Below are 15,276 nucleotides of genomic sequence, written 5' to 3'. Positions count from 1 at the left end.
TCAGAGAAAGCATAATTATTTAAAAACAAAGCAGGCAAAAAAAACCCGTTTAATTTTCAATCCGCCCTCCGACACACACACACGCACACACAATTAATTGATTTTTTTTTAGCATTGGTGCCATCATGTCTGTGGATAGGCTAATACTCAGTGAGAATACCAAATATACCATGCAAGGCAAAGGATTGGTGAGCACAGCATCAGGCTAGGGTGCCACTGTGAAGACAAAGTGTACTCATCTCAATATGAGCCTCATAATCATGCTTTAGATTTGACAAAATGTAATTCTCTTAAAACAAAATAAGTGGCTGTTGTAACCAGGTCCACAATGTGATTGTGCAAAATCTTCATTGTGCTAATGGAAGTTTTTTAAATTACAATTTTGATCATTCCATATGTTACAACAATTCCATATTTAGTGCTGTTCGAGAACCTGATATTTAACCCAAAGGGATTATATTTCCATTAAAAAAAAATACTGTTATCATTATACATCACTACATCAAGTTCAACAATTATATATAACCTTTTTTTCAAAGCTGCTCTGTCTTAGCTTTAAAGCTTTAGAAAGGGCTTTTATTTTTCTACTGCAGCTTGGAGAATAACCTTGTTCTCAGAGATGAAAGGAACTCAATGACTTCTTTACTCAGATCTTTAATTCTACCCAGCAATGAGCTTTAGTCTCTAAATATTATTTTCCTGCAGTAATAAATATTACTTCTGTTTTCAATTTGCACATTTGCCCAAGGAAGTTAAAACAATTTGCACTGGTTTTGGATATACATTTGACATTTCTGTCATCTCAACAGCACAGCTGAAAGACAATCCTGTAACTCTCATGTTTCTGCAGCAGGCAGATTCTGTCATGGAGAAGCCCAGCAGGGCCGGGTCTGACGTGTTTTTGGATCTTCTCGATCTCCGCAACATTCCACGTGATCCCACTTCTGACACCATGTGCAAAGTACTTGATGCAGAGTCATTATATATCATACAAGTACTTTAATTTGCATACATACAGAGACCATTGAGATGAGTACTGTAGGCTCTGAATCGCAAATTAAAAACCAAAAAACGCAACATGGCTGCCCACATGCACGAGGTGGCGATGGTGTGGGAAATCTGACATGGATTATGGATCAGGTCATCAGCAGCAAAACCAGACAGGGATCAAATCAGCAATACTGTTTGATCTACACTAATAAAGAAAAAGTTTTCCTAGGCTTTTATATTGCCTTATATTGCCTATGGTTCGGGAGGTGCTGTCAGAATGGTACAAGCAGGTAACTTTAATGTGTATATGAAAACCAACCAAACTTGGCTTATTTTCTTAACCTTCATGTTGGGAATCCCCTCACAGGACAAATGGAGGTTCAGACCCAGGCATAGCATCACAATGACAGATTTTCCCCATACAGAGGAACCCCATCATGAGTAGGAACTGCAGATGCTGGTTTAAACTGAGGATAGACAAAATGTTGGACCAACTCAGCGGGACAGGCAGCATCTCAGGAGACACGAAATCGGTGATGTTTTGGATCGAGAGCTTTCTAGGGAACCCCATCATGATTGGGCTGGTGATTATATTAAAAAATTAAGCTTTGGCATATGTCACTCACTCAACATGGGCTCAGTTGGGGCCACTGAAATATTAAGCATTGTTGCCCTGAGTCGCTGAATACTAGTTCTCTTCACAATCACTAACTACTGCTTACTCAACCTGACCCACACATTCTCTACCTGAGATGTGAATGTTGTCATTGTAATTTGTGCAGGACAAAGATGGTAAAACTACATGATGCAATATTACAATTCTATATGTGTAGGTTCACAGAATTTGACACAATTTTCTGAACTTTACAATTAAAACTTGTATCCATGGAATAAATTTGGAATGAAAACAACCAATATTTATATTTATACCAACCTAAATTCACATTTTCCTATCTGTTGATATTGTTCTCCAAGATTTGTTTCTAACAATTCACTAGCAAATTGCCAAAATTAACAATCTAATTGTAAAACAGTTAATTTAATTTACAATTTAATTGAAAGACAATTTAATACAGCGCGGGAACAGACCCTTCGGCCCAATAAGTCCGTGCAGAACAGCGATCACCCCGTACACTAGCACTATCCTACACACTAGGGACAATTTTATTTTTTTAAACTTATTTTTTAATTTTACAATTAAGTTGTAAAGTTTAGTAATTTGCTGTAGAATTGCTAGAAACAAATCTTGGAGAACAATATCAGCACAGATAGGAAAATGTAATTGTTATAAATATCTTGAATATAAATATGTTGACAGAGAAATGAAGTTTTAAGTCCCACTTACCCGATTTTTTCGGCGACTTGCCAGCACCCATCATAGTCGCAGCAGGTGGCTGAGAATTTTCTAAATGTTGAAAATCCAGCGGCGACCAGAAATGTCGCGGGTGACGCCTGTTTGGTGGCGAGTAGTCGCCCAAAGAGTCGTACCTTTTTCTGGTCGTCGCTGGATTTTCAACGTTTTGAAAACTTTCGGCCACCTGCTGCGACTATGACGGGTGCCAGCAAGTCGCCAAAAAAAACGCGTAAGTGGGACAGGCTCTTTACTAACTGTACAGTTAGTTGCAACGTTTGCAGGAACAACAGTAAATACAACTCAACACCATGGTTTGTTAATCGCACTTTATTGATAAGCCAACCATTTTACATTATAACAATGCATCTGCATGTTCCATTTCCTTCTCCATCTGTAGTTAATATTAATTTGGAATGTTATCTTGGACTTGTATCAGTGCTGTTTTCTAACTTTAAATTGACAATGATTTAGTTCCACTTCACTTTCAGCCAGTCTCATTTTGTTGGATTCTGTACTTAACTGTAATCCATCCCTTATTTCAAATGTGAAGGGTAACTTTCAAAGGGTAATCCTGAATTTACTGAGCAACAGCACTTCAAACATTAGCAAAAATGATAATCGGATTTCACATAAGATTTGACCACAAGTATTGGGGAAATATTTAAATACAGCACATAAGTTACTCAATGTACAAAATCTGGATTGGATGAAAATGTCGCAATGAAAGATAACATTTAAATAACTTCCAAGAGGAATGTGAAACCTTCACTTTCATCTCAACTTTACAAAACTCAGATGCAGTAACACACAGGAAAATTGATCCAACGTTTTAAAGCTTTTCCAGCAGATCAGTGTTTGCCATCATTTTGTTTCATTACAGACAGCATTTAGATGATAACAGATCTATTAAGGTAGAAAGTATGATAAACAGCAAGATTTTAAAAATTGTTACATTTGGAAATTGGATTCAAATATATCCAGCAAGAAATATGAGCTTATTAAAAGCTACAAGAAGCAGTATGGTTCTCACTCCCTTTGTGATTGTTCATTGACTAACAACACTTCGAGAGAAGGCACCAGGTGGAACGCAGGCACTTATCTACAAGAAATAATGAACTCAGATGGCAGGACAATAAACATTTCCCCTCGTTTTCCAACGGGGAGCTGCAGAAACAGTAAGCCAAGGTCTGTGTATAGACTATCTATCCTCTTTGTTGAGACGTTGCACAATGTATTTTTTTTATATATGCACAAGTAAACTAACTGGTATCATACTATTTGTATGAAGGTAACACAAGTTCTACAGTTTTGTAACATTGATAAAGAATACAGAAATGCATGCATCAATTTAAATCACATCAAAAATGAAAAATAGCAGTAGTTGTTGGGACATGGATGATTTTGATTCCTTGTAGCATTGGTAATGAACAGATGTCAATGAAAATAAATGAATGAGTAATAAATATTTTCCAAGAAATATTTACGCAATTATATTTGTAATTTAGTGACCGACTGGAAAGTTGACATTGGAAGATTTTTGTGGCTTAAAAATACTTTCAAAAATAATCACTATATTTAGGCCACATTACTCCAGAGAATTATAAATAGCTTACTTCTCTGCCCTGAATGGTTTCCATAAATAAAACTGATATTCTAAAATGATTTGGAAATTAAAAATTGCCTATTCTGAACTTTGCCTAGAATCTATTGTATCATATGCTTTATTTACAAGTGTGCCGAGTTTATAGAACTTTGAACATAGGACATTTCTGATTTACTGTAAATATCAAACAAAACAAAGATCTGTGAAAAGTCTCTACAAGGAAGCAAGTTTGTGTTAGTGCCAGCATGGTATTTTTTGAAGTCCACCTAATTAAATACAAGCAATTTCAAGGAGTTGTATTCCTGTGGATTATATCTGAAAACGCAAGTATTTTATTTTTAATACATTTATTATCTCCCTGCTCTATAAGAATAAAGAAACTTGGAATCAGCTATCTTAAGGCATTTCTATACACATTATGTTCCAATAGTGACTGACTCGTGAAATGATACTGTTGCAATTGGAAATAGGAGATACAAGTGAAGTCATGTGTACAGAGTGAATTGAGAAACTAATGGTTAAACTCTTAATAAGTTTGGCAGCCAGACAACAATTACATAATGATTACATTTTAAAAAGTTAATTCATGAAAAGTATTTTTTATATAAATAATGCATTATTCGGAAATCTATTCTGGATTATTGATCTAAAATATACATTTCAATTTTCTGGGCATAACAGCTGACATACTTTTTTTTTTAAATAAGGTACATCGTGTAAGAATTAAATAAATGGCCACAATTAAATATTGCACCTTCTGCCCAACAAATTACATAATTCAAAGCACTCTGGTAGAAAGAACTCTTAAAATAATATATTTTTAGAATGCAAACATTATGTTAAGGTAGCCATTCAATGCACATTGGATTAATGTAGAATTGAACACATTTAAGGAATAAAATGTAATCTGATTTAGTTTAGCAGGAAACGGATAGGTGTCAAATACAGGTACTGACATTTCAGCCATAATAAAGTTCGTATCGTAGAGTTTGGATGACAATTTTCTCGTGCACACGTGTAAAAAAAATAGGCGTTAATTGCAAAAATCTTTGTATTATTAAAATATACAATCAACTGCCCTAATGAATACCCATTTAGAAATATCCCATAAGAAAAGCTAGCTGTTTTCATTGATGCATGTTGTCCCTGAGAGGAAATTGAAGATACTAGTTGATGGGTAGTCGCATTTCTAAGGTTTGAAAGTGGCCTCCATACAATCAATGGTACATTTAGCTGTCACAATCCCAACGGGTTGCAGAGTTTATTTTTATTCATTCTTGGTAGTTTCTAGTAATAGATGCACAACAGGACTGAATTTGTATGCAATTCAGATGTTTCTTTCAGAATTTCTTGATTATCCAATATCAGCTTGTACATGGAATATATCAAGTGACCCAGAGACAGTCATTTAGTAACCTCCTTGGTGCATCGTTGATTTATTTATCAGGTAACTAAATTCCAATAACTTCTTCTGGATTACTTTAAAAATCTTTTCAAAGTCCTATCGATTTTTTGCAAGTGGTCTTCATTCACACAATGCAATGCAGAGGAGACACTGCAAAAGCTGCACATGGCGCACAAAGGAATCCTAGGACCAACCGAGAAATATTTTATTTGAACCTCAAAAAACCTCTGGAAAATGGACTAGATCGGACTCATGTATCGGCTTCATTACTGGTCACTTGCTTCATCTTTCGGCTTTGAACTATCTGGAATGATCCTCCTGCCACCTGTTTAAGCTGGCTCTCCAGTGCACTTCGGAGGTCGTTGGTTTTGAAGTTTGGCACTGGATCAAGGTTGATGATTAGTTTATCTCCATCATCCTGGAGATTTTCATCCACTTGGGCCTTTATGTCTCTCTTTTTTCTACGCAGATCCCCACCTCCATCAACTTTCAGGTCTTTGTATGGTTCACCGTTTTTCTGGTCTGGAATCTTCTCCTTGTGTTGAGGCACAATGTTTGGGTCTGGCCCCAGATGGTCATCTGAAACTTTTTTATGACTTTTCAATGAATCGTCTGCAACGTGTCTGTTGTCAAATTCCTGTGCTCTGCTGTTGAGATCAGCCTCTGGATTTCTTTGAATTTGTGGATTCACTGGCCCTTCGATTTTATCCATCCCGTCCTCCCTTCCTTCAAATACCTCCTTAGCTCCAGCTCTCACTTTTTCAATCTTATCACCCTCGGGTTTTTCTATTAAAGGATTGCGCTCGATTTTCAATTCAAAATCATGAATTTCATTTTTTGACTTTGCTTCAACATTGAGACTTTCAAACAACTTTGGATCATTGGCCACAATATCTGGCATCTTCAGATTTCCAATCCCAGCTTCAGCCTCTTTTCTTTGAACTCTCAGCCCATTATCCAAGGGAACGTTTGGATGTTTAAATCCACGTTCTTGGCCAGGTCCTGCTTCAGGTATACCAATTTGTTGCGATATCTTTGGAACCTCAGCATCATTCTGTAGCATCACCTTTCCACCATCTTTGCTTTTCAAGAGATGTTCTGGAGCCCCAAAGTTTTGGTCAAGTTCTTTAAATCCATCTTTCAGCTGAGGGGCCATCTTGCGAACTTCAGCGTCTCGTTTAGAATCATGAACGTGATCCTGATTTTCGAGGGCACTTCGCTGAGCTTTGTGCAAAACATTTTTATGTTCCGCATTATCCTTTTTGTGATCGGCTGCAGGCAGACCTTGATCAAATTTAAAAGAATCACCCTGCAAATTAGCATTGATTACATGAGGCATCTCTGCCTTCTGCCCATTCACAGCCTCAACATTTTTTAGTTGATCTTCATTTCCTTGACCTGTTTTTTCTTTCACAGGATACTCATTGTCTACAGAAATACAAAAAAGATAAAAAGAGATACAAGACTATTAGAACAGTACAATAAGCAAAGGCATGAAAAATGGTCAAACATTTTATACTCATACTTGGATATTCCCGTTTTGTCCCCCACAACTTTGCACTTAAGCAGGGATCAGCTAAACTCACTCAACAAACTAAGTATTCAAGGCGATCATTTACAACATAAATTAATTTACCTTTAGATCACTCAACTGCAAATCTCATCCCTAGTTTCTTACAAACAACTTTGTAATACCCACTTAATTTATCATCTTCATCTTAACAATGGTGCCCTTCAAATCTATTTATTTCAATAATAACTGAAGCAAAACATCTCTGTGCTGTATGACTATCTCCAGAAGTCTTTCTCTAGCACAACAATTCTTATGAATTGCTGTTTAGTTTTCCTGTGGATTTTTCAATGCCAACAGAGCAAATATTAACTGCAATTTAGCAACTTCTAACAATTTTAGTTTTCACAGAAGCACGCCAGCCCAACTATTTAAATGGAAAATATATTGTTAACAAAAAACATTCATATAAAATGATTAATGTAACAGATTCAACTAGTAGAAAAATATGCAATTTCCAATCCAGAGGTAAGCACCATGTTCAGGACCACTTTGCAGCAATAAAATCCTTTGCCAGTTGCATCACGCCAAATGGAAACTATTGACTAGTTTCAATTAATCTGTTCCCTCATTTGGTCTGCATCAGTGGAGCAGTCAGGCAGCACAGTCGTGCAGCTGGTAGAGCTGCTGCCTCACAGCGCCATATACCCAGGTATGATCTTGTCCTCGGATGCTGTCTGTGTGGAGTTTTAATGTTCTCCCTATGACCGCATGGGTTTTCTCTGGGGGCTATGGTTACCTCCCGCATCCCAAAGACACGGATTTATGGGTTAGAGTGACACAGTGTGGAAACTGGCCCTTCGGCCCAACTTCCCCACACCAGCCAACATGTCCCAGCTATACTAGCCCCACCTGCCTGCATTTGGTCCATATTCATCCATGTACTTGTCTAACTGTTTCTTAAATGTTGGGATAATCCCTGCCTCAACTACCTCCTCAAGGCAGCTTGTTCCATACACTTTGTGTGAATAAGTCACCCCTCAGATTCCTGTTAAATCGTTTCACCTTCACCTTAAACCCAATTGGCCTCTAAATTACTGCTAGTGTATAGGGAGTAGATGCAAAAATGATATAACATAGAACTCGTGTGAATGAGAGAGCAATGGTCAGCGTGGACGGTGGGCTTATGGGCCCGTTTCCATGCTGCATCTGTTAACTCTGAATATTAGTAAAAATTACCCAAACTGAAGAATGTTGGAAGAATTTACCTCTCAAAGCGTTTAGTTTAGAGATACAGTACGGAAACAGGCCCTTCGGCCTACCGAGTCCACGCCGACCAGCGATCCCCGCACATTAACACTATCCTACATACTAGGGACTATTTACAATTTTACCAAGCCAATTAGCCTATGAACCTGTATGTCTTTGGAGTGTGGGAGGAAATTGGAGCACCCAGAGAAAATGCACGCAGGTCACGGGTAGAATGTACAAACTCCATACAGACAGCACCTGTGGTAAGGATTGAATCCGGGTCTCTGGCGCTGTAAGGCAGCAACTCAACCACTGTGCCATCGTGCTGCCCCAGTGTTAAAGCACTGCCTAACTTTATTCTGTTCTTTGCAATGACTCTTACCCAGCTGTCCTTTGTCCTCATCGTCAGCCTTTTGCTGGTGTATCTCCTTGTGTTGTTCCTGAATGACAGCCAAAAGTTTCTCCTGCTGGTCTAATAGGCGCTTCTGCTGTTCCTGCTGCTCTTTGATCACATTCAGTAAAACTACATGGTCCAGAAGTTTCTCGTCGCCTGCATTAGAAAAAAAAGAAAAAAAATCAAATATTTCTCAGCAAAATCACCCTGCTCTAAATGTTTGACCCACACAACTACAATCTTTGGATTAATTTTAAGAACAAGAGTATCCCTTTCAGTCAATCAGAGCATGACTGGTCGGCAGCTAAACTTCACTTAGACATTTTATGATACCTTTACTAAACAAAAGCTGTCTACCAGCTTGAAACTTCCATTGTTCTGTCTTTTATAGTCTTTCCTGGGGAGATGCTCTAGATTTTCAACAGGTGCAGAGAAATGCTCTCTAATTTCGCTCTGAATAGCATAGCTCTAAATGGACTAGCTCTATGTTCATAGCCCCATGTTCTTGATTTCTTCCCACCCAAGCCCAGACAAATCTCATTCCTTGCGTCCACCCCATCCATTCCTTTTCACATTTTAAACACCTTCACCAGTTCAGTCTTCAATGATCTAAACTCAAGGGACTGTGAGACAAGTTTAAGTAATTTATACTCTTAATTTAGTAATCTAAGCCCCAATATTATTCTCGTCTTCCTGGAATTCTCAACAATAAACCTTTCCTGAGACAAGATACTGGGACTTGACCAAAATTCTATACGAAGTGCAAAATCCTCACTTATTTAATTTACAGATTACCACAATGGCACTTTTATCAAGCAATATTTTTGAGAATTGCGGAGTGGTTGGGGGTTCAATAGTGGAGGAAATAAAACAGCACGTTGATGTAAGGGCAACATTTTAATTCAAGGTCCATTAAAATAATAAGGATACAATCAAAATTTCAGTTTCCAAAGTGTGGTAAGAGGTGTGGTTATGTTTATGATTCTCCATTTGCACACGAGCTAACTAACTACTGATGTTTGTCCATGAGCTCGAAAGAAATATCATCCAACTGCTTGTAGTTTTCAATATTTTAAACAGCATAATGAAGTGAGGATCTAAAACCATAAAATAATTTAAAATATGAATTCTGCACCTCGTTCAAATTCTGTTGAGTGCAACTTTCAGACTACAAACTATTGTTTTATTTCTTAATCTGCTAGGAGTTATGAATCATAAAAGGAGACAGTTAGGTACTACATTAATCACCTTTGGGCATTCTGTTTACCGGGCAGGTAGACATCAATAAACTCCAGCATTAAAAAATTCACTCTATTTTTGTTTGCAGCAACAAACGAGCTATTTATGATTTTACGAGAGGTTTTAGCAGAAGAGGAAAAAAGCTCCATTATTAATTCTATAGAAAGTTGAAAGGTGAATAGGTAGAGGAGGTAGTGATAGGATTAAAGATGATGGAGGTTATGCAGAGGATAAATAGGGGGGGGGGGGAAATATTGTATTTGTATAATAGAACATTTCAAAAACCTTAAAACAATGGTTGTCTAGTCATAAATTTTAATTCTGTTGAGGACATTGTCTCATGAAATGCTTAGAAATAGTTAAAATAGCATCTGTTTAAAAACCAAGAGCTTTATAGCTCAGATAGTTCTGGCAGTCAATATAATGGAAAATCCCAAGAGATTCTACAGGCATATTAAGGTACATTAAGAACAAATGGGTAAGGGAAAGAATAGGCCTATTTTCGATTTTCTGTATGTCGAGCCACAGGCGATGGACCAGGTGTTAAATGAATACTCCTCATCTGTATTTTCTGAAGAATTGAGTGACACTAGTGATATGTTGGACCATATCTCAAATTCAAAAGAGGTGCCTGTGGTACTGAAGAGTATCAAGGTGGATAAATCCACAGTTTACTATATGTTTGGAAACTGTGGGAAGTTAGAGAAGAAACTGCCTGGAACTTTTCACACAGAGGGCCTATGACCAAGTGGAGGTGATGTACATTGATAAATCAAACTAGGGCAGACCTTGCACAGTAAATAGTAGGGTCCTGGAGAGTGTTATGGAGCAGAGCGCCCTAGGAGTACAGGTGCATAGTTCCCTGAAAGTGGCAACACTGGTAGACCGGGAGATGAAGATAGATTTTGGCACGTATGCACTTATCGATGTCTATTAAGTACTGGAATATCATTTTATAGCTGAACAAGATTTTGGCAAGACCACATTTGGATAACGCAGGTTCTGGTCACCCTGCTAAAGGAATGATGTCATTAGGCAGGGTGCATTAAAGATTTACTAGCATGTTACCAGGACTTGACTTGAGTTGTAAGCAGCAGCTGAGCATTTTCACCTGGAGCATAGGAGGTCAAGGGGTGATCTTATAAATGTATACAAAATCATGAGAGGCAATGATAAGGTGAAGTGTCATAGCCTTTTTCCCCCTAGGGTAAAGGAGCCTTGACCAAGAGGGCATAGGTTTAAGATGAGAAGAGAAAGATTTTAGTGACCCAAGGGGCAATTGTTTTGCACAGAGGGTGGTGCATATATGGAACAAGCCAGAGGAAGCTTCAGAGAGGTGCAGATAATAGAACTACTGCCTTACAGCGCCAGAAACCTGGGTTTGATCATGACCTTTGGTGCTGTCTGTGTGGAATATGCACATTCTCCCTGTGACTGCATGGGTTTCTTCTGGGTGCTCCGGTTTTCTCCTACATACCAAAGACATGTGGGTTTGTAGTTCAATTGGCCTCTAAATTGGGCCTAATGTGTAGGGAGTGGATGGGAAAGTGGGAATAACATAGAACTAGTATGATCAGGTCAGCGTGGGCCCTGTGGTCCGAAGTTCAATCCACACTGATCAGTTCCGTTCTGTATTTATTTATGTCTACTATATTCTGTTGTGCTGAAGCAAAGCAAGAATTTAATTGTCCTATCTGGGACAAATGACAATAAACTCTTTTGAATCTTGAGATGGGTACAATGGCAATACTTAAATGACATAAATGGAGAGGAAGTGTTTAGAGTGGGTAGACAAAATGCTGGAGTAACAGCGGGACAGGCAGCATCTCTGGAGAGAAGGAATGGGTGACGTTTCAGGTCGAGACCCTTCTTCAGACTGATGTCAGTGGAGTGGGCGGGACAGAGAAAGAATGTAGTCGGAGACAGTAAGACTGGTGGGAGAACTGGGAAGGGGAGGGGATGTGGAGAGAGGGAAAGCAAGGGCTATTTGAAGTTAGGGAAGTCAATGTTCATACCGCTGGGGTGTAAGCCACCCAAGCAAAATATGAGGTGCTGTTCCTCCAATTTGAGCTGGGCCTCACTCTGACAATGGAGGAGGCCGAAGACACAAAGGTCAGATTGGGTATGGGAGGGGGAGTTAAAGTGCTGAACAACCGGGAGATCAGGTCGGTTAAGGCAGACTGAGCGGAGGTGTTCAGCGAAATGACCGCCGAGCCTGTACTTGGACTCGCTGATGTACAGGAGTGTTTAGCGTGGTTTGTTTCAAATGCAAGCAGATCAGACTTGCTCGATTATATAACCAGGTTAGCATGGACGAGCTAGGCAAAATGACCTGTTTTTGTGGTGTACAACTCCATAACTAGTATATTTCTTGTCACGACTCACCCTCTACTGCTTCTCCATCTTGCTTGCCTTCCACAATTACATTTTGACGGTCCCTCTCATCTCGGATGTGTAGCTGGGACTCTCCAGCAACATCAATCTTTTCCAATGATGGCAAGTCCTTCTTATTGCCTTTACAGGAAGTGATGGGAAGAGAAAAAAATCGTTATAACTAAACTACATGTAAATGCCAAACAATTTAGTTTAAAAAGCAGATAGAATTACCCACTAGCCAGAATTTCCTTTACCACCTAGCTATTCATAGTAGATGCTGAACTACATCATAGGTGCCAAGACACGGTACTAGAGTAACTAAGTGGTCAGGCAGCATCTCTGGAGAAAAAGATGGGTGATATTTTGGGTCGGGTCCCAACCTGAAATGTCACCCATATTTTTTCTCCAGAGATGCTGCCTGACCACTGAGTTACTCCAGCACCATGTCTAGCTTTCATATAAACTAGCATCTCCAGTTCCTTGTTTCTACCATAGGTACAAAGTTACCTTTTGCCAATATAGCAGTTAGTCTGAAGAAGGGTTTCGGCCTGAAACGTTGCCTATTTCCTTCGCTCCATAGATGCTGCTGCACCCGCTGAGTTTCTCCAGCTTTTTTGTGTAGCAGTTATCAACTACCTGACCAGAAACCATTACAATGAACAATGTATCGTGTGTGCGCAAATGCTAAATCAAAATAAAACTGTTGGAAATCTGAAGCAAAAATAGAAAATGGTGGAAAAATACAGCTGATCAGAGAGCACCTGTGGAAACATTTCAGGTCTATCACCATCGGTCAGACCAACAGCCAATTTATCCAGCATTTCCTGTTTTTGTATGCAAAATGCTATTGTACAGAGAATACGTTCACAACGCCCCATCAAACGTTTGGAAAAATCAGATAGCTGGCATCACCAAGGTGCTGTACTACCAGGCTGCAAAACCTGTTGAAGACTTTGGACATTTAGAAATGTCTCGGATACTCCAACATATTTAATCTTCTAATCATCAAAACTTAGTAAAAATGTAAAGTGAAACTAAAATTCTTGAATATACAAGAACACAAAAACAATTAATTAACTTCAACCAGTTCAAAAAATATTACCCAATAATCCTAGAAAAGAACTGTTCTTCTGCATTGAAAACTGCTGTCCTTGTACCAAATGTAATTTATTTTGGGATAAGTGTGTGGATTCCACAGTGCAAAGTGCTGGGGAACTGCCACTAATTTGTGCTCTTTTGCTGGACTCCATGGGGAATCCAAATTAAAATGGCTGGGAAGGAACCACCTTCAGGATTTCAAAGTTTAACTGCAAGTGTCGCACTTTGTTTTGTTCAAGCAGGAAATTGTAATTTCCATTAAAAACTGTCCAAATTATTTTTCCTTCTGTTAGAACGTAGAAACAAGGAACTGCAGATGCTGGTTTATAAAAAAAAAAGACACAAAAATGCTGGAGCATACATGACAATAAAGAGCCATTACATAAGCAGATCAGGCAGCATCTCTGGAGAACACGGGTAGGTGACATTTCAGGTCAGGTCCCGTCTTCAGTGAAAAGTAATTCAGTCTGAAGGGTCTCAACCCAAAACGTCACCTATTCACGCTCTCTAGAGATGCTGCCTGACCCATTATTACTCCAGCACTGTCAGTTTTTTTTAATTAGTTGCTAAATTTTTGCAATACTGCTTGGTGACACTAGAGGGCAGAAATGTCCTTTATAAATTCAATGCCATTCTGTGCAAATGGAACTAAACCTAATCTGCAAGTTTTAATAGTGCAACACATTGAGCCTGTAGTTTTTAGTTTGTTGTCAATAGACAACAAACCATCCAATAGATATTAGTGACCGTCCCGTAGTGAACTCACAAGAGCTAGGTATTGCACTTTGGGTAGTGACACCAAGTCTTTACACAAAAAGTTGAAATGCACTTAAAATTACAGTGGAAAATGGAAATATAGAAATGTCTTTGGGAAATTTGACCAGTAAATTAATAAAATAAATGAACAACAAACTCAACAGATGACATGATGCAGCTCGACAGGACCTTGGTTAGCTTGCATTTGGAGTATTACGTGCAGATCTGGTGGCCCCATTATGGGAAAGATGTAAAGGCTTTAGAGATTGTGCAGAGATAGTTTACCAGAATGTTGCCTGGTCTAGAGGCTTTCAGCTACAGGGGAAGATTGGATAGACATGCATAGTTTCCTCTGGAATGGAGGTTGAGTGGAGACATGGTAAAAGTGTATAAAATTGTGAGGCATAGATGGGGTAGACAGTCAGAACCTCTCCCCCCCCCCCATGGAAATGTCCAACACTAGAGGGCATAGCTATAGGTGAGAGGGGGAAGGTTTAATGGAGATGTGTGGGACAACATTTTACACGCACGCACACCTGCATGCATGTTAGGGGCGGTGGTGGAGGCAGATACGATAGCAGCGTTTAAGAGGCTGACAGGTGCATGGAAGTGCAGGGTATAGAGGGATATGGATCATGTACAGGCAATGAGATTAGTTTAACTCGGCATCATGTTTGGCACAAACATTGAGGGCCGACGAATCTGTTCCTGTGCTGTATAGTTCCATTTTCTATGACAGGCTCAAAAATATTTAAGTAATGTAAAATAATATTTCAGAAGTAACCAGACTGTCATGCATCGTTAAAATGGCAGCAATATTGCTGTCACATCCGTTAACAGATTATTAGTACAGGGGCCAGCTAAATTGTTTATCTATCCCCAACTTCACTTCAGATTCTGCCCTGACCAATTGGGCCTTAAAGGGTGCAGCTTTGCTGATGTTAGCCGTGTAGAAAAATAAAATGAAGTCAGCAAATTAAAATACAAAACCATTTTTGTTAACATGCCAACTGATACCAAAACACTTTTGGCCAAAATAAGCATCAGCAGTCATTGAGGAAATGTCCAATTTCTGCAGGAAACAATTAGATGAATGGATTAATTCAATTGAACCATCCAAACAGGAAAACCAAATCTCAACAAATAGACTGCTGCTATTGTTTTTTTTTACATTGCTCAATCTCTCCCAGTTTTTCATAAATTGGTGTTAATATCATGTCCAAAATTCAGACCGTGCAGAATTACTTGCACGGCAAATAAATAGAGCATGGCAGTGAAGAGAAAGGAGGTGGAAACAGCA

The 15,276-nt window shown here is 38.8% G+C and overlaps 1 protein-coding gene across 2 annotated transcripts in view; it reads right to left on the bottom strand.

Annotated features, from left to right (window-relative positions):
- Positions 1 to 2,655: 2,655 nt before the first annotated feature.
- The window catches only part of slc38a10 (solute carrier family 38 member 10), a 106,393-nt gene continuing 93,772 nt past the window's right edge, over positions 2,656 to 15,276 (bottom strand). For both annotated transcript variants that reach the window (XM_033044378.1, XM_033044379.1), the window contains 3 exons: positions 12,132 to 12,260; positions 8,496 to 8,663; positions 2,656 to 6,780 (listed from right to left, as the gene is read on the bottom strand). In XM_033044378.1, the coding sequence (XP_032900269.1) occupies positions 5,603 to 6,780; positions 8,496 to 8,663; positions 12,132 to 12,260 (1,475 nt within the window). In that variant the 3' untranslated portion in view covers positions 2,656 to 5,602. The remainder of the gene's footprint in view (positions 6,781 to 8,495; positions 8,664 to 12,131; positions 12,261 to 15,276) is intronic.

This window comes from Amblyraja radiata, chromosome 26, assembly GCF_010909765.2.
Source record: "Amblyraja radiata isolate CabotCenter1 chromosome 26, sAmbRad1.1.pri, whole genome shotgun sequence".
NCBI lineage: Eukaryota > Metazoa > Chordata > Chondrichthyes > Rajiformes > Rajidae > Amblyraja > Amblyraja radiata.
The sequence above is the reverse complement of the archived record's forward strand: the minus strand, read 5'-3'. Positions and strand labels throughout refer to the sequence as shown.